We start from the raw sequence: 21,147 nt of genomic DNA on the forward strand, positions 1-21,147 counted from the left end.
ATCATGATGTTTTAACAGAACATAGCAATAAAGATATTGTATATTCTGTAATCTATTTTGTTTTGTTTTCAAAGATGCTAAAAAATTAACGACACTTGTTTCATAAACATTGGAACAGCTGAAGCTCAACACAGTATCTGCAAAATTAAGTAAACTACACATAAGACTAAATACCTGGAAAATAAACAGAATTTTGCATAGAAACCATTTCCTTACAAAAGCAATATTAAAATTGATTAATTTCTTAACATTCCAATGGTAAAACGTCTATTCAGGGAACACTATCTTCTTTCCTTCCTTTTTCTCTTTCTTTAGGATTTAATTTTCTCTTCTAAGCTCTTCTTTTCAAATCGCTAAGGAAACTTTTTTTAGGTCTACCATGTTAATCAGCCACAGGGGAAAAATAAAATTTAATTTCTTAGACGTAGTGAAAGATTGTTCTAAGACCAAATGACTGTCCAACGCTATATGACATTAAATACATGGTACTCTCATGGTACTAAATCTTGACTCTTGTTCAGTTTTAGTTTTCATGGAAAAAAAATGTGCTCCAACATGCTGCTCTAATTGTGTTCTCTGGGTATTGCTTATTTGAACTAGTTAAACCTCTCATTATAAAAGGTTACTTGATAAATTGTAATGTGTTGCCAGAACTAGATAAGGTGTGCAGTAGAGATCTGACTTTCCTGAACCTAAGGACTTCTTTTCTTTATTAAGTCAAATTCTGCATTTAAAAACTAAAATTTACTTGGAATCATACATTTAACCATTTTATATACCTTAAACAAAGCCTTGAGAATATTTACATTTTTTATTCATTCTCTTTTTATTATTCTTATTGAAATTATATCTGTGTTGTTGTTTTTTCTTGCGCATAAAGGTGGAATTTTGTTTGGATTTCATTTGGAAAAGTATTGTGGGAAATTTACAATGAAGGCTCAATCCATAAATAAAATCTTATCTATCAGTGAGTATATCAGATCAAATTTTAGAAGTTTCCAGCTCTCTCTTACTTGTATACGTCATTAAACACACAACTAAATAAGGAAAACATATACGTATTTTATTTTAGTAAAAATAAGTATAGATTAATTTAATCAAAGAAGTGAAGATACTATTTTATTTTCATTGGCCTAAATTTTGTTTATCTTGTTTTGCTTTTCTTTTATGAGCCCAAACTCCTTCAATTTCAAATTATTAATTTGATAATTAAGACCTGTTTACAGGATAGTTATGTATGTGTTAATATTAATATCTGGTAATTGAGGTCAATATGATAAAAACCCAATATTTAAATGATTAACTCATGAGTTTTTTTCTGTCCTGCCAAATATGCTTGGAATCTTCTGTCAGGAAGTTTTAACATACATATCTATCTCAAAGATAACTAAGATGCAAACAAATAAACAAACAAATAAATAAGGAAGATTCGATGGAGATAGAGTTCTTAAGTATGATTCATAAATAAATCAAATAATTTGCAGGGCATATGTATTTCCTTAATAAGAAGAATGATATTGTTTTGTTTTCTCCTTTCCTAAAATGCAACATGTGAATTCCCCTCAGACATTTATAATGGCAAATATACAAGTAATAAACATCTATGTACATTTAAGTTTTCAAATATATAAAAAGACAACTCCTACCTCCATCTCCAGATCCGGATCCTGCATCTGGGGGGGAAAAAAGAAATACTTTGTTTTCGTTGGAAAACATATTCAAAAAACATGTATGACTTTTATTTTTTAGTTCATGTTTACTTTCAACATTGAGATAGTAATATAATTGAGAAAATACTAACACTTAATATGAAAATATGTATTCAGATCAATTTAATTTAATTTCTATAGCATAACTTATAAATCCTCTATTACTTTCATATTTAAACTTTATGAAAAATAATTATCTAGTTTAAAAATAATTCCTAAACATGACTATGTAAAATCTCTCATATATTTTTATTTTAATCAGGATAAATTTGGTGTTTTTAATGACAAAAAATGAAAATGAGATGCTTACAACCATCAGTGAGATTTAAAAATTAAACAGTCTAAGACGTGGCAAATAAATTCATAATTAAGGCTTTTATTCTTATAAATCACATGCAGAAAGAGAAAAACAGTTTAAAAATAAATATATTTTTATATAATTGTTAATGTACTTTACAAATACCACAATTGTGGATGAGTCTATCTGTTACCAAGAGAATCCTTTATTTTTGAAATCAGTAGAAGAATGAGATTAATTTTGCCTTTGTGCTTAAAATTGGATATACCGTAGGTGATGCTGGCGGGAAAAAAAAAAATCTCTTCTGCATTTCTTTTTCCATCTCTTCTCTCCCCTCCCTCCTACATAGTTACAACTGGTCAAAGTTGTCTATTTCTGAGAACTCAGTTTCCAGGAACACCCAGTTTTCTAGTTGGAGTCAAGACTATTGAGCTTCCACCTGCTTCCACCTGTTAAGTGTAGACATCATCTTCCTTCTGCCTCCCCAGTGCTTTGCATTCTAAATACATTTGGTTATGCATTTTGATGTTAATACTGGAAAATTAAACTAATACTGGTTTTCTCTGTCTAATATGCCCTAATCTCACACTAAAATTTCAACCAGGGTTCAAGAACTATATCAAATGCCACGTCTATGAATTTGTGTTGAATGTTTTAGTCCAATTAAAGTAAAACATTACTGCTACTTGTTTGCCACCATGACACTTTATTGAGAGGCACTGCATTGAAAGAGGCATGGTGTATATCAATCCACAGAAGGCTGACACATATGGAAGAATGAAATACTCCCCAATCATCTTCCTTGTCATCATGTTCGGCATTAGTATTGCCATGAAAGAGCAGTAGTTTGAATTATCAGCCTTGGTGGAGACTCACATTAACTAAATGCACAAGGTCTAACACTGTATTAAATCAGAATGTCAAGTCTTTAATTAAGTGCTAATGTGACTAAGGTTTATGTTTCTGGCCCATCATATGCTTTTCTTAAAGGCAAGCTAATTGGTAAAACAATTTATAATCTAAAGAAACCCTTCTTACTAAATGTAAAATAAAATAAATATTTTAATCATATTATCTGACTATTTAATGATAACAGGTGAAGAAAACCTGATGCATTCATCTCCATAATAGGATAATAGTCCTGTCAACTGAACTGATAATCACAAGTGATGGCACCATCACTTTTGGACAGGATAGTGCTAGAATGGTCATTGTTTGTCAAATCTCCTTTTTGTATACCTTTACAGCTAAAAATTTAACTGACTTAATTTGAGCTAACGTGAAAGCTTAATTCAGTATTACTTACAATGCTCAGGGGCTAATAACGGATTGCACTACCATGACACCAATACATTCTACCCGTGCTTTAGTTTAATGTGTATAGTTTCTACTGGAGTTAACGTGAAAGCTTAATTCAGTATTACTTACAATGATCAGGTGCTAATAACAGATTGCACTACCATAACATCAATGTATTCTATCCGTGCTTCAGTTGAATGTTTCTTCTTCCTTTCCCACTAAGTAGTTTCTTCTTCCTTTCCCACTAAGACTGTACACTTCTTTAAATCAAGATCCATGTCTTGTTCATTTCTATACTTACATGCATATAAGAGGAAATGCATAAAAGCTTAAGGATGCCAAGCTCGAAACATTAAAGCATTACTCATTGGATGACAGAAGGAATGTTATCCAACCTTCCTAAGCTTATTTGTCTTCTATTCAACGAGTTTAGCAATGTCTATCTCATTGGGCTATTTTGAGGCTTACTGTACAATAGCATATTCAAAATGTTTATCACCGTGTCCAGAACATAATAATTAAAATTTTGAGTGAACACCTTGACTATTCATCTATAGGTTTGCTAATAAGTAGACATAGCTTGGAACAATCAAGAAAATAGCAGTAGTATTTGGCTCATATTTCCCATGCATGTTTCTAAAAAATCATGCAGTATGGTTCTTAAGAAAATTTGTGTTTGATATGACCCAAATTAAGTATATAGGGAAGAAAGAAGAATAGATTGAAAAAAAAAAGTCACTTAAATCCATAGCATCATTATGAAAAAGTGAAGGAAAGCTGTAATGATTTCTCTACTATGAGTCATCTCGGCAAATTAGAAATAAGTAGCCTACTAAAACCTTATTAGTGAGACAGAAACGCCTAAGAAAAGAAATCATGCTGGTGGACCTGAAACTGGGCTTCTAATCGTTTCTTATAAGGCAAAAAAGTGAAATTGACAGTGAGGCTATGGGCCAGATTGCCCAATAAAAACCATTTTCTAGACAAAAAAATAAGTTTAAGTTCAATGAAAATATGAAATATAAAGTTATATCTTCTGCTGTCTTCTTTTCCTAGAGATCACAACTTGCCACCTCTACTCAGTGTCAAACAGCATTAAAAAATAAATGGAAAATCTACAAAGAAAAGAATGAGGATCTCTTTTAGATCAAAAGTCAGAAGAACTTCAATTTATTTACAGTCAGACCTGGTTAATCAAAATTACTTTGGTCCCTCCATTATTATTTGTATCAAAACCCCTTTAGATTTACAAGTCAATGGAAGATACATTCAGCAATACTGGCTTGCTAATTAAATCCTGAAGAAATCTAAGTCTGTGAATGAGCTAGGGATGGATAACTCAATTGTGATTAAATTTTCTACTTGGTTAAGTATTTATTTTTATAGTTTAACCAACACATTAGGGACTAGAATGGAAAGATATGAATGAATCAGAAGAAAGCAACTGCATGTGCTGACAAGAACTTTGAGGTTGGCAAGTGAGAAACAGATTTTTGCTACCAAACATGTTAGCTATAATCATAACTTCATGACTGCTTATGAGTTATGTTCACTGATTCTCATTTGACTGTTGTCAGAGGCAGACAGATAACCTATATGACCTTGAATAAGCAAATCCTTCCCTTATACTCTCTGGTATTTGCCACATCACTCCTGGTTTCTGGGAGTCAGAAGTTCTTTTTTTTCTTTTTTCCTCTAATGCATTACTCCTAAAGTGCCGTTTTTCATCTTTTTGTTTTTTTGTTCGTTAGGTATGGAAGATTGATTTTTCATAATTAATTTGTCCCTTGTCTTTCTTTGTATTTCCCACATCCTTACTATGATAGTAGCAGGTTGGTCCTTCTTTCCTACTGGAGAAAATGGTCCAATAACTCTCATTTCTTGCTCTTACTTTCACTCATGATTTCTCACTCAAAGATCAAGCAGCAATGATCTGTTTGCTCTGGCAAATAAAAAGCAAGTAGAGCACCGGTTTCGCTTGCCTCACAATCACTCTTCCAGGAAGGACATTCACATTGTGATGCAAAGAATCATGTAGGAGAAAAAATTCCTTAAAAACTGAAACCAAAACCAGACAGCCTGCATCATTTTCCATGAGAAGTGACACATTTTTCTTCTGCTAATTCTTGGAAACTTTGGTAGTCACCAGTACAAGTGGGAACATTATCAATTACTAATAATCAATAGGGTTAAGATAATCTTTTAAAGAATATGAGACTTTCTCTTTGCTCAATTAGCACTCTGCCCCCGTCATCATACACATAACTTTTAAATAATTCTCTAGAAATATCTATTATCTAAGAGGTACTTTTCAACAAAATAGACTTTTCCTGGTACTATTCTTTACTTCCATTTTTGAAGGAATTTCTTATCATTATTTTTCCCCCCCTGAATACGCTTATATCATCCACTTCCTCAGAAATTATGACTTTTCCAGAAAAATGTTTATTTGCTAGTAAGGACAACTACCATGGGACATTAAATTTTCTTTAATATATGTGATTTTAATGTCTCAAGACTAACCTGAAAGCTCAGCTTCATTTTAAAGTACTGGTTTTTGAAGTTTGGGGCTGTTCTTCTTGTTATTTATTTATTTATTTATTTATTTATTTATTTATGTATTAATTAATTATTTAATTATTTAATTTTTCCTGCCTGTAATGTTCAATTCTGACAACTGTTCACAAAAGGGAAACCTGAAAAACTAAAGATCATCTGAAGTCACTCTTCCCCTCACTTTGTGTAAGCATTCCTTGTACAATATAAATTAAAGCTTTGTGGATCCCAGGCTGACTATGTCAGAAAGGACAGATGTCATTAGACGTAATGTCTACCACAAATACATTCTTCAAAATGATCTACTAAATGGTAAGCAGAACATTTTGTAGAGGTGTTAAAGTTAGCCACATCTTGACTCCGAAACCCAAATCTGTAAAGCTACCCTCCAACAGACAATGTTCAAAAACAAACAAATAAACAAACAAACTATATGCATGCATACATAGGTTTCTATATATTTGACAACTGGGCACTCAATCTAGATGTCTAATTATATGATTCAATTGTCTGCACTTCATTAAATGACATGTATATTAAAATCTACCAACATGCTTATGGTAGACTTTCTCTTTCTTCCAGAAGTGATTTGAAATATAAAAACAACATAAAATAAAAATAACGCATGTTTTATACAAAAGAATAAAAGGCTTGTCTAGCCAATATATAGTGTAAATTATTTATTTGGAGATGACAGCAAAAACAAGACATGGTTTTTGGATTCAGAATCTTTCAGAAGGTTTCAGGGAGTCTTCAGGATTCCATACATACCTGTGGCACATGATCCTTCAGACACCACAAGTATTTCACTCTGCTGCTTGCAGGCAGCCTGCCGCAGGTAACACTCATTCTGGTAGCTCTCTCCATTGGAGCCACACACAGGCACGTAGTCATTGTTGCACTGAGAACACACAGATGTAAGTCTATGATTAGTCCTGGAGTCTACATGCCTCTGACTTCTTGAAAAGAAATAATCATTTACAAAAGGAAATACTTGTCTTTGTTTTGAATGATCCTCATTACATCCATTAAGTCTTTTACTTTGCAAGGGCATCATTCAAAGAGACGCAAAAGCAAAGTCAAGTCAGACAACCAGTCATTTGATTCAAATGTGGGGAGGGGGGAAAGCTTTTAAACTGATCAGGCAATTCCAACGGAGTGATCAGACAAGCAGTACTAAAAAGAGATCACAACAACCATATCAATATTATATAATATTGTTTTTCTGATATATAGCCCATCTGGCTTGGTGGGAAAAATTAAAACATGCTATAATATTCAAGCTATTAAAAAAATAGGTAATGTCTATGTTTGGAGAGCGAAAGTATATACATGAAATGCCAGAGAATTCAGTTACTCCTTAGCATGCTTTTTTTCTCTGTTGAATTTTAATCTTTACAAATTTCTGAATATTGTGGTAAGACATTTGTATTACTAAATATTTTTTCTAATATCTTTAGATCATGAGATATTGATGTAGATACAGTGTAGAGAGAAACAACAGACTATGGAATACAGGAAAAAAATTCAACAACTACTGAACTGTATGTAAACTTCATTAACTATTCAGAAGTATGACTATTAATATATATTTCATAAAGAGAAAAGTTAATTTTAAAAACAGTCCCATTACAAAAAAGTACTGACTCTGGGTGGTGAACACACAATGTGGCATACGAGTATCTGAGTAGATTATGTATTACAGAATTGTATACTTGAAACCTATGTAATTTTACTAACCATTGTCACCCCAACAAATTTTAATTTAAAAAAAGTACACATTTTACAATGGAAATTAGGCAACCTACAGGGTGCACTCATAATACAATCACAGTATAAGGCATTAGAGCTACTTGGCTGTGTCCTATACCTGCCAATTATATCAGAGATGTGATTATCTCATAATTACTACTACAGATACACTTCATTGTTTAATTATAACAAATGTAATATTGAAGATGATTATTTATAACACTCACCTATGCCAGAAACTAAAGAAAATCATGCATACACATGTATGTGAAAACACTTTTCTGTTTTCTACTTATTAAAATATTTGGATTTTTTGATATGTTGTAAATTCATAACACATACAAAATAAACCAATGATCTGGTGAGATAGCTAGGAAAGTTTTAATATATATGATAATAAACCTAAAATTCTATCATAAGTTAAATTCAACTCAAGAATTTGTGCAATAAAAGAGAATATTCTCAATAAGGTTATAATCTAGTGATAAAAACAGGTTTATTTTTTTACTCTGTTTCCTTACAATAGCTGTACTTTCTCCTTCCCAATCAACCATTTAACTGTTGCTCTTTGCCTTTATGTAATAATGGCTTAACCATCCTAACAATTTATAAATGTTCTCTGAAATCAAAACCATTTTATGAGCTTTACTTTGTAACCATTTTTGAAAAACAAATATATTTTTTACTAATAGTGATATACTTTTCTCCCGATAATAAATCTAAATTCTATGCCACTAATATTAGGATCACCATAATTGCTAACATGGTGATTTAGATATTAAATCATATCTATTTAGAAATTATTAAAATATTAAAATATTTAAAATATGACATATTTTAGAAATTGTCGTTATTTCTACAATTTCTAAACCAAGCATTCTAGAAGCCCTCTATATACAATAATTCCTTTCAGCAGTTAGACTATTGCCTCGGAGACTCAGTCTATCTATGTAATTATATTTTAAAAACAGTTTTGATTGGAACTTTTCACTAATGAGGATTCTTTAACTCAATAGGCAATTAAGTTCTGATCAGGTGATATGTGTGTAAGGGTAGCCTTCCATATGCTTTCCAAAAATATGTATATATTTCCAACATTTGGAAATATACACTCAGAGGGTACCAAAAAATGTATACACATTTTAAGAAAGGAAAAAACTATTAAAATTGTAATAATACATACCAATAACAAAAGATGAATACAAGTCACGTTTGACTTCTGCAATTACAAGAGATGCTCAAAGTAGTTACCATCAGTGTAATTTTAACACAGTTTTTTGCTATCTTAAAATGTGTATACACTTTTTTGGTACCCACTGTGTGTCTGTGTATGTGTGTGTGTGTGTCTGTGTGTGTACCGACATCTGAAAATTGATTTACAAATGACTGAAGGAACATCTTCATCACTGCTAACGAAAAAAGGCAATAGCAAAATGTCAGTGAAGAGTTGAATTTTCCAATGAGCAATGCTGGGGAGACACCAAATAAATGGAGCTGGCTCTCATGTCAGAACCATGGCCAGGGAGGCAGGCGGATGAGAGGTGCTTGACAAATCTGCTATGTTTAGGACCAGGGAGAGGAAATGTAAGGAGGACTTATGAGGACCCACTAACACACAATGGTATCTGAGCACATGGAGGAGAGACCATTAAGAAGTAAACAGCTGGTAACATAGTCAGTAGACTTGCTGACCCTTTCAGTATTCATGATTAGTGCGGACAATTGGACTAGTTAGCATCTCATGCTTGAGTCCTTCCTAGCATTCTTGTCCCGGGTTACATCTCCAGCCCTGGTTACAATACTTTGTGTGTAGATAATTTGGATTCACATTTTCTTCATTCTGATTCTTAGAATTTCTCTATTTATCCTTCTCATCTATGTCTGCAAATTACTTAGATGTAGTCAGTGGACGAGGAATGAAGGGTGAGAAGTATTTATTATGTCTGTCAAGTGCTCATACACAATGCTGAAATGCATCTTAAAATATCAAATAAACTGACAAAGTACTTATATGCCATTTCTGAGGGATGCAGTAAGCCAAATGTGAACAGTGCTAAAAACAGAGCTGCCAACTTCCATGCCCAAGCCAAAAGGGAGATTTGTATGGAGCTGCAAAGAGCTTAACTGTAGATTATCAGCACGATGTTTTTGGCCCTTAGTACTGTGACTTGCACTCATTAATATGAATAACACACGGAGGGAGCGTACTCTAAATCCTTAAGGCTCAGGAGAAGAAGTCTGGTCCCAGGTTCTCCCATTTCTCTCACTGCCTCGGTGTAGGCTCTTATGAATATCACTTGACAATTAAATATTTAACAAGTTTATTGCTCAGTTTCCCCACTTGAAATGGTCAACTGGGGCATTTGAGAGAATTAGCAGAGTTATTTTTAAAAACAAACTGCAATATTCATTCATAAAAAGAAATAAAAGTTATTTGTCTTTCATGATATGCATTTTAACTAGCAGTCACCATCTAACATCAACACTAAAACATGTATATCTAAAATTACAAAATTAGAGTAAAACAAGATAACCCTAAGCATAGAAATAGGCTAACTACTAAATTAAAATATGCCAAATTGTTGGAAATAGTTTTTAGTGGTAATCATGAAACTGCTCAGTTTCAGATAAAGGGATATGTTCAGATGTTAAGTGACTTGCTAAGGCCACACAGCAGGCTGATAAGAGAAAAAATAACATTCAGGCCCAGATGGTTAGGCCAATAAATGTATGTATTCTACAAACTTCCTCTCAGGGGAAAGTATTTTTCTTAACATTTAAAAAATCTTAAGTTTACTTTCCAAATATGTTTTTCAGTAGAATGATTTTGTTCCAAAACATCCACATTGCTTAAGAAAGCAACTACATGCCACACAGGTAGATTCAATGACTTGACACTCTAGAATATATGGAATTCATTTTGCTACAAATGAACGAAAAATTTATGTGAGAAGTTTTTCATATGATTTATTGCTTAGTTGGTTAATAAGGATTGAATTTAGCTGAGATTTCAGCATCTAGAAGCTATGCATAACTTATACTTTATGTATTGTCAGCACCTTCCATAGGGTCTGGCATATAGAAGGTGCTCCACAGACGCTAAGTGAATATGCTATATTCCCAGTTGTGAAAGGCTTAGGAATAATGGCTTTGAATGTGGTATGTTTCTCTTCCAAAAAAGAAAAAGATAAAAAACCTGCATATGTCCCAATCATTTAATCATTCCATAGGTAACTTTTAGTTCTCTGTGACTACATTTCTTTACATGGAAATTTTTTTTACAATTTTGAGAGTGGGCCAGTCTGTGGCTATGGTAAAAGTGACTCTTTGACTTCCAAGACCAGATCATTAAAGGATACAGCTTCTACCAGTCTCTCTCTTCTCTCTTCTCCTCTCTCTCTCTCTTCCCCACCCCCATCTCTCTCTCAGCGCTTGTCCTTGAAACCCAGCCCCCGTGCTCTAAGGAAGCTCAAACTAGCCCATACAGAGAGATCCACATGAAGAAGGAATAGGTTCCCAGCTGATAGTCAGACGTAACAGTGAGAACCCTGAGACGGTACAGAACCAAACCTTTGTATTCCCTCCCCCACCTCAGCTAATGCCAAGCAGAGCAAAGATGAGCTGTTTCCATTAAGCTACATACAATTACTGATTCATGAGCAAAATAATGTTCATTGTTTTGAGTCACTAAGTTCTGGACAATTTGTTATGCAGTCCTAGTAACTGAAACAATTGCAATCTAATGCAGGGCTTTTTAAATAAAAATATATTTAATATTTGAATTAAATAATACCCCAAAACACATAAGGCTTCATCATATTTTTTAATTATAAATTGATAATTAATCATTGTATGATTAGTGCTATCTACAAATAACTATATATGTCTTCTTTAATTCCTTCCTTCATTCCTCCTTTCATCCATCCATCCATCCATCCATCCATCCATCCATCCATCCATCCTTCCATCCATCTATCCATCCACTGCATCTAAATTTTCATCTTCACAAATGATTTACTAGATTGGCCATATACCATATGGTATACAGATAGGAAAGTAGGATGCATGAGGTTGCAGGCCATTTCTGGAACTCATATCTTCACCTAAGAACTTAGTTGTACTATTTTTGATATTAAGAGTTCTCCACAATAAATTTGTACTTTTGTAGATGTTACTGATGTTCTTATTTTCATGTGTAGTGTCCTGGAAAAAAATTGATTTGGTGTCGAAGGACTTAGGTTCTTGCTTTCATATCAATACTTAACAGTAAGTTATTTATATCTATGGGCCTTAATTTCTTCATCTTTAAAAGGAGGAGAAAATAATTACTTTTTCAGTTGAGAGAAATAAATGAGATATAGTAGTCCACCCTTATCTGTGTTTTCAGTTACCAGTGATCAGCAACAGTTAAAAGTCTAACATTGAAAATTCCGGAAATAAACAATTCATAACTTTTAAATCGTGTGCTTTTATGAGTAGCATAAAATCTCACGCCAACTTGCTCTATCCCACTGGAACGTGAGTCTTCCCTTTGTCCAGCATCTCCATGCTGTGCTCCTTTTCCACCTGTTAGTCACTTAGTAGCCATTTTGGTTGTCAGATCGACTGTCAGTATCATAGTGCTTGTGTTCAGGTTGCCCTTATTTTACTTAAAAATGGACCCAAATGCAAGAGTAATGATCCTGGCAATTTGGATATGCCAAAGAGATGCTGTAAAGTGCATCCTTTACATGAAAAGATAAATATAGTACAATAAGATATTTTGTGAGAGAAAGAGAACACATTAATATAACTTTATTACAGTATACTGTTATAATTGCTATAATATATAATATTATATATAATATATGTAATACATAATATAATATATAATTTTATATAATATATACTTTTATTAGTTATTGTTATCAATGTCTTACTGTGCCTAATTTATAAATTAAACATTATCATAGGCATGTATATATAGGAAAAGGCATAGTACATATTGGGTTCAGTACTATCTGTGGTTTCAGGCATCCACTGGGGGTCTTGGGATGTATCTCCCTAGGATAATGAAGCATCTACTGTAATATGTTTGAAGGATAGAATACATTTATTTTACATCATCAAAAAGAGGTGAAGGCGACTATATGTTCTCGTAAGTGCTCCAATAATAATCCAAATTGAAAAACATAGATTATAAGCATATACACCCATTCCTCTGAAATTTAACTCTCAGCCAGAAAAATCATAGTTTGTATCCTATTTGAATGGAAGAATTATGAACTCAGGTTGCTTAGTATAGTGTATAGAAAAATAGATTTTCAGGACCTGTCTCTTTCTATCAGACACTGGGGAAATTAAAAACAAACAAACAAAAAATCCCAACAACAACAACAAAAAAACCCTCAAATTCAGTGAAAAGTATTGGAAAGTACTGAATCAAGATACCTTTCATCTAAAATATCCTACCTATTATTCTTTGTATAACTTGTGCATTTTCTTTGATGTTCAACTTAATTCAGCCACTCTAGTTCTTGGTATGTGCAGAATCTAAATTTCCCACTAGGGAAATGTTTTTCTCCTGATAGACTGACAACTATTGCAGAGCACAAACTAATAGCAGTAGTAATCTAGTAGTAAACTTAAAATGCTACAGAGTTTAGCAAAAGAAAATTTATATTGTAGTTTCTTGTTCAAACTTATAGTCATTGCCTGCCCTCCATTTATTCCACTCAATAATTATTTAAGTTAATGACAAATGTGACTGGTTGATCAATGCATAAAAAACACAAATATGTTAGCTGATGAAAGTTTTACCAAAACCCTTTGTGGAACATGAAAATAGAACACCATTCCTTTAATAAGACAATTGTACATTCCGTTTTAGTAGCATGCATCCATTTAGAATTTTGTGAGCTCCTTTTTTTTCCTCTCATGACAAAATCTTTTTAGAATTATGGCTTTCCATCTGAGGAACATTCTCCTTGATTCATTCTACACTGTTTATAAGTTCACTTCTCATGTCTACCCTTGGCTACAAAAGTAAGACAAATTTATGGGAATCACAAGTAGAAAGGGGAAAAAAATCCACAAAATCCTGTGGGCCTATGAGTAATGATTTATCCAACTGTATTTTTCCTTTTAGTTAACATTTGGGAAAAGTATAAATTGGAGAGTTCTCATGCTCCATCTCTCTCATGTAGTTCATTGAAAGGACATAATTACATTGTACGGTGTGGCTGGGGACCATAGACGTTGGTGTCACGTAAATATTAAATATGAAAGTACATGTTTCTAACACTATAGAATGGTCTAAAAGACCATGGTCATAGCAATAGTTACCCAACAGGAGGTGGTACACTTTACAAGTATCAGCTGTTTTATTACTTTTCTTAGAAAGAAGAAAATGACATCCAAGATTTTTAGCTTATCTATAAGCCAGTTAAACTATATTTAAATGTGAATTCTCTTATCTCTCTTACTAGAAGATTGAATTCAATCTGAAATATTTAAACTTCATCAGTAATTCTAAATATCACATACTGTAACAAAATTTAGACCTGAATTTGATTTTAATTTTTTTGTTTGTTTTGCTTACAATCTTAGAAAAGTTTCCCCTGATTTCATGTATAGATTTGTTTATGCACGTTTCCCAGTTAAACCTTATATTAGATTTTACGTGTATTTATAAAAATAATTCAGTAACACTCAAAGGTGAATAAGACATTGATATGACATCTATGATATTTGAAGGATATTTGATTACTTAATCATTTTGATAGAGATGAAGATTTATAATTTACATGGTAGAAAGCGTTTGTTAGATGATGACTATAATAATGACATTTCAGAGTTCTATCTTCTTAGTTACTAATAACCTAGTTTTGATTATAATAGTGCTGAAATATCTCCTTTTATTTTTATTTATTTTTTTAACATGACACAAAGTACATCTTTCTCATGTTTATGGTTGTGGCTATTTGAACTCTTTTGGATTTCTGGGAGATTCAGTTATAATTGAATGTAGCACCCATAAAATGTTCACATAGATTAACAAATTTCATGATTTCCAAAACAAGTACAATAGCTTTGAAGTCATATTAAGAAGTGTATTTAAAAACTTAATCATTTTGCCAGTATAATAAACCCCAAGACCATTAAAACAGAGAGCAATATGATCAAAAGATGATCGCTCCAATCAAAAAGAACAAAAGTACAAATCCACACTTCTTATCCACCGTCAATTGACTATTACCCTCAGTAGTTGATTTCTAAAATGCATGCTAGAAGAGACACAGAAACATAATATTCCTTTGATACACCAAAGGAACAACCTGAAACTTTCCACCCCCATGGCATTTGTAACTGTGGCATATGCATTTCTCCAAAAAGCTAAGTTTTCTTGACATCAGTTGGCTCTCTTGCCAGTATTTTGCTTGGTGCCAGCTTTCCTCTTAGCTTGCATAGCTGTAAATTGTCAAGTGATGGGTTATAAAGGTAGATCTTTGCTTTGTAGTTTTGTTAATGAATTAGAAAATGCAAATATCAGACTTCTTACCTTGAACTGACAGACGCAAGTCACAGTGTCTCCAATTCTTAAACATTCCCCATCAAATTTACAGGTGTTGGTGTCACAGAGGAAGAGATCATTTTCTCTGTCATCATAACCTCAAATTTAAAGAGAACACTCCAGTCACTAAAGTCATTTAACAAAAACATGGTGTTTTGAAGCTTTAAAAGAACTACCCGAAATTTTAATTCCAACAACCACAGTTGTACTGCAAGGTCATTCTCTGCTGATAACTTTTAAAAAATCTAGTTAAGTGATCAATATTTGTTTTTTTTCACAGTTCCTTTCTAGTCAGTTCTCTTTTTAATATCCTTTTTTGATAGTGCTATGTGATTTGGGGGTTAATACTGGCAATGCTGAATGAACGTTTAACACTTGCTTCCTACCTTCCTTATTTTTTTTCTCATTAAGTGGACTATAGTTTACGACCCCCCAAAATCCACATTTCAGAAAAGAGCTGGTGATGGTCTCTGAATGCCATTTTACCATTTCTCCATCTTTAATCATACTTTCGCTTTACAGTCTGAAACAGCCCCTTATTTGGAATTTCTCCAGACAAAGAAGAAACAAAGCCCCAATAATAAAGATAAACAGGCACAGTGTTTTCTGTGATGGTCTGTCTGGCTCAAATGAAGATTGATCACCTCTAAGTTAACAGGGATGGGGGGGGGGAGGTGTGCCAGGTTCTTGACATTCTGCCTGGAAAATCTGTTCATTCTCTCTAGTTTCTACAGATCTCTTTAAGATATCCAGCTAATAATGAATTTCTTCATTGCCAACCTCAATTTCACATTCAAGTTATAGTTATTTCCTAAAACAATACTATCGTTAGGGATGAAGCAAACCAGTCATGTTGCACTACAAAGCTATCAACATTTCAAACAGTTAAGTTTACAGGTTGTTTAATATTCCTATGATAAAGGACATAAAAAGTGATTAGGCACCTGCAGAGTGGAAATTAGCCTTTCCAAAATAACATACATGCATGCACGAACCACAAGTATGTTACAGAAAACATGTTGAGTTTAATAAAAATGCCAAATTTAGAAATTGTCAAAAACAGAACAAAGGCTATCATTGACCCATATTTAATAGGGTTGCAAATCTTGTATTTAAAAAGCACAAACTACAGTGATGCATAATAATTTTCCTTGTGGAATTTACATCACTAACAACCCACAGCTAGATGTTCTTTCATCCTGTAAGTTACAGTTGGTCATTACCTCCTTTCTAAAGTTACATACACTTGAACTCACATACATCTCTTTAAAGCCACTTTATTTAGAGTCAGATTTAACTGTAGCAGGATTATATTTACAGAAGATGAAAAACTATATACACACTTGCTAAATCTAGAACAGATCAGACCTAAGGGACAATACCCAGACGTGTGAATGGGGTTTAAAATGTCAATGAAATCACACCATAATCCAGCCCGTTATACTAAGGGCTGTCATACTGAAATGCGAATCCAGTTCAGAGTGCGGCAACTCCCATCCGCGGGCCCTATTTCATCAGGAGGCTTCAGCAAAGCAAAGACTGACAAGCTCTGGAGTTCAGATTCTGAAGAGATCCAAGTGAGCAGAAAGAGCGATTGACCCATCCCTAAGGAACTCTGCCCAGAAATGGAGGAGTCAGCGCCCAATGGGGTCGTTTCCGTTCCTTGCCCGGTTGTGCGTGAGCCTGACCGGCCTTAGTCATGCCCACCTGGTCCTGAGAGACCTACGAATGATTCTTTTCTCAACTTCCTTTACGATCTAGGAGCTTGGGGAGGCAAAAGTGTGGTATCTGTGAGCTTCCAAAACAATGTATTTTGCAGTCAAGGAGAGAAAGAGGATGGGAGGGGGGGGGGGGGGAGAGAGAGAGAGAGAGAGAGAGAGAGAGAGAGAGAGAGAGGGAGAGAGAGAGAGAGAGAGAGAGAGAGGTTTTGGATTTCTTGAAACCCAAGCTCCTGTAGAATCCGTATAACCTGGTCTTGAACACAAGACCAGCGCACCTTCATTACACTTTTGCCAGGAATTAGTGTTTCCCCTGCAGTCATTTGATTTATTGCTTTGTCACTCGTTCGTTCTCATAAAGTTATTTCTAGCTCGTTCTAGCTACACTTTTTTCTTTAGTGATGGGTAAGACTGTTTTAGTGTTTTCCCAAGAATTGGTGCTCTTTTCAGTGAATTCACAAAAACATCCCGTTTAACATTTCTCAAAATCTTCGCAGTTCCAATTCAAGCGCAAGGATGGAAAGGTTCCTCAACCTGCACTTTCTGCCCCCACCAGACCCTCCGCCCCCCCCAACCCCCCAACCCCCAGCCTTCCTTAGGGGCCAGGAACAGTTCTCTGTGCTCCTTTGGGTGGAGGTCGGTCGTCTCCGGGGTTTGGGGCAGTAGGAAGTAAGGGGCTGGGGACACGCGCTAGGTAGGGTAGACTGGTCTGTGCTGGAAAAGCGCGTTTCCACTGCGGGGTTGAAGGGTTGGGAGCTGGGGTTCTGGACTTACCAGAGCAGTTCCAGCCGGTGGGCGTTTGGCAGTCACTTAAGGAGGTAGGGAAAGCCGCAAGCTTCACCGGGCGGGCAATGATGAGTAGCATCACCGGCAGCAGCAGCAGCCAGCAAAAGCCCTCGCAAAGTGTCCAGCTGCTGCACTGCCGCGGGGACTCCCACAGCACCATGACTAGTTCGCGCAACTCTGCAGCAGCAAACGGCTTCCGAAGAACACACTATCGCGGGGGCAAGGCAGCGGGCTACTGAGCATCCCGCGGACGACGGCAGCAGAAGCAGCGGTGGTGGCAGTGGCACCTGACGGCGAAGCAGCAGCGAAACCCGAGCATGATCTCGAGAGTTTCAGCAACATCCAGTGACCCGGTTCAGCCCCAGCAGCGAGAGGGTCGTCCGCTGAAAAGCTATGCCGGAGGCGCGGGAAGCTACTGCCATAAGGAGAGGGCTCTGGGAAGCTGGGAGAGCAGGAGACCGGAGTCCAGGGACAGAGGAGAGGAGCCCAAGGAGGCTGGGTGGAGGAAAAGTCAAAACGCCCCGCAGCCCAGCAGCCGCCTCTCGCGCTCTGCCGCCCGCATCCCTCTGGCGTTTGGGAAGCAGCAGGTCCTTAGCCCGCCCGGGATCACGTGGGAAGAGGCAGTCGGACGCTGATTGGCGGAGCGGGATGCAGGTCCCGGGAGGGAGGGGTCGGCGAGGAGATGCAAGGAGGAAGCGGCGGCGGATGTCACAGATGGGCTAGCTCGCCAGGCGCTGGTCCGAGTGGGGCTAGGCGGCGAAGGTTCAAGTGAGACGCGCAGGCTTCTGGGTGGGTGACTCCCACACCTATACATACCACCTGCCCTTTCACTCTTCGCCCTAGGACGCCTGCTACCGGGCGCAGGGTCAGCTCTAGCGCCCCACTTCCGTGCTTGACCCCTGGGTGCGAGCGGCGGCCGCGGCTGGGTGGCGTCTCTCAGAGCTGGAGCTGGTGAGGGCGGAGGAGCCGTAGCAGCAGAGCAAAGAGGGGAAAGCGGGCACAGAGGAGGCGTCCTGCAGGCGCCCCGCACTTCAGCGTGCGGCAGTGCGCCCCCTGGCCGTAACCGGATACAGGCTGGGAAAATCGCCGCGGAGAGCCCAGTGACATTTCTCTAGGGAGTAGCAGAGAGCCAGAGAGGGTGAGAGGCGGTGGTGTGAGAACAGCTCTGGTCGGCCAGGAAGCAGCTGCAGTTCCCACAGGAGACTGCGACCCTGAGGCTGCTCTCCCAGCTGGCTGAACCAGCCTTCCAGGCTCTCTCCTCTTTCTTTTCTCTGTCTCCTGCCCTCCCCGGCTCCCTGCAGCCCAGACCCACCCGGAGGAGTCGAAGATTTGAAGCCCTCTCCCCATCACACGGTCATCTCCAGCCTGGAGCCTATTTGTATGGCTGCCTGGGAGATGCGGGGCAAATGTGTTTCGAAGGTCAGATTTGGTCGTGACAAGTGGGCAGAGAGAGGGAGGGAAGGCTCCTCTGCATCAGCAATGGGTGGGTTGCCGGGCGCATCCTCTGGTAAGCAGCATCGAGAAAAGCGGCTCACTTTGGTGGCGCGGGTAGTGGCCCAGGGAGCTTTTCGCGGGTCTCTTCCCTATCGCCAGTGACCTGGACGATGCGAGAAGGTCTAACTTGGCAGGAATCTCCCGCTCTGCACCTTTGTTTCTTTCTCTCCAGCCGGCCTTGTGAAACAGCGTGGCGGGACCCGCCTTCCGCCTGCTGCATTCTTCACGCAGTTAGACACACTCTTCAGACTAATGGTGTTTTAGTCGCTAGTAACGGGACCCAGAGCTTCCCGGGACAGGGATGGAGAGGAGCATCTTTCTCTCGTGACCCTGGTCGTTATTGAAGTCACAGTGTTTGAATGAGTTTTCTTTTCTATGTGATTGTTCTATGTGAGTGTTTTCTGTGTAATTGTCCAATGATTCAGGATTTTTTTCCCTTCTCTCCCCGCACCCTCCTTTTCTATTTCTCTCTCTCTCTCTCTCTCTCTCTCTCTCTCTCTCTCTCTCTCTCTCTCTCTCTCTCTCTCCCTCCCTCCCTCCCTCCCTCCCTCCCTCCCTCCCTCTCCTCTCTCCTCTCCTTTCTTTCTAAGAGCCCTCATCTCTTCCTTTTTTTTCTTTCTCTTTCTAATCTCGCCTTTCCCCCTCTCCTTATGTGTCACCTGAATTTAGAAGAGCATGTTTGATAGCATCCCACAGGCAATTAGTGTCCATCCCCAATCACTTACAAAAGGCACTCATATACTTTGAAAACAGGAACTATCTATCCTTTGCAGGCACCGCCAGAAAAACAAATTGTACCCGAGCTATCCTTGTAAGTACTTTAACCTTCAACCTCTTCCCACTTCCTTGCTTTTTAACTTCTCCTTTGAGAGATGTGATCGTGCAGCACCTCGGTGCCTCAAAGAAATCTCATTTTTTCCTGTGTGAAACCCATTCCTTTATCTTACATCTCCGCCTCCGCCCGGAGATTGCCTCCCCCCCCCCCCCCAACCTCCCTCCCCCCCCACCCCCGCCCACCTCCAAAGATTTCTGAATCTCTCTCTCTCTCTCTCTCTCTCTCTCTCTCTCCTGGCAATTAAGCAGCAGATCCCAGCATTCTAGTCGGTGGCATCTTGCTCCTTCCTCACCGACGAAGACTCCATTAAAACAGATCAATTTGACCAGACGTTGGAGGCATCAGAAAATCGACTTCTAGACAGCGCAGCTAAATTCTTTAAGGAAACGAAATGCCCATTAGATAGAGCTGCCAGCCGATATTTCAAAAAAGAAAAAAAGGAAAAAAAAAGGAATTGGAGATGTTTTTCACTGCCCCCTTTCAGCAGAAACGGCAACATAAATATACGCTTAATATAGATCAAGATTTAACAACTCCCCAGTTCAGAATGAGAACGTGTCATTTTCCATAGCAAGGCTGGTGTGGCAACTAATCAGGCTTATGAAAATAAGTCATGCTTGAAACTAAAGGCAAAGTCCTTAAGAGTGTTTACTTAGTAATTATGATAATGAAACGGGATTTGCTAGAATTTCAATGCTCGGCTATATAAGTAGAATTTTACAGAACCTCTTAGCAGAGTAAAAGTGTTATTGAATTCTCTGCTAAGTAAAATTTTGGCATGCTTTCTAGTAATATGTATTCTTCCTAAGACATTTTGCCCAAAGTAACTTAAAACTCCAAAGGAGTTAATTACCGGTTGTGACTGGTTAACAAATGCAGTTGCTTCCACAGAAGTTCTTTAAATTATTAAACAGTTTGAAGCAAAGCCTTTTCAATAGGAATGCTGTGATTTTGTTCAGCTTACTTTGTACTTACTGTTACAGTGCCACCAAGAAACAAATTCTGAAACTGGCAAGCACCACCAAGTGGCAGAAGAGCATCATCATTCACTGAACAGACCATAGTATTATTGAACACATAAATAAAATACATACATTATTCGCCTCATCATTAGTACAAAGGAAGTAGACAGGCATTACATTTTATAG

The 21,147-nt window shown here is 37.0% G+C and overlaps 1 protein-coding gene across 1 annotated transcript in view; it reads right to left on the reverse strand.

The window, feature by feature from the left end:
- Nucleotides 1-18,238, reverse strand: part of TMEFF2 (transmembrane protein with EGF like and two follistatin like domains 2) — a 230,517-nt gene extending 212,279 nt beyond the window's left edge. The window contains exons 1-4 of the mRNA XM_019740775.2: nucleotides 17,659-18,238; nucleotides 15,155-15,264; nucleotides 6,634-6,763; nucleotides 1,647-1,673 (exon numbers count right to left, since the gene is read on the reverse strand). Coding sequence (XP_019596334.1) covers nucleotides 1,647-1,673; nucleotides 6,634-6,763; nucleotides 15,155-15,264; nucleotides 17,659-17,830 — 439 coding nt within the window. The 5' untranslated portion in view covers nucleotides 17,831-18,238. The remainder of the gene's footprint in view (nucleotides 1-1,646; nucleotides 1,674-6,633; nucleotides 6,764-15,154; nucleotides 15,265-17,658) is intronic.
- Nucleotides 18,239-21,147: the final 2,909 nt, after the last annotated feature.

This window comes from Rhinolophus sinicus, chromosome 17 (genome assembly GCF_057876585.1).
Source record: "Rhinolophus sinicus isolate RSI-liver-muscle chromosome 17, RSI-T2T, whole genome shotgun sequence".
Classification (NCBI taxonomy): domain Eukaryota; kingdom Metazoa; phylum Chordata; class Mammalia; order Chiroptera; family Rhinolophidae; genus Rhinolophus; species Rhinolophus sinicus.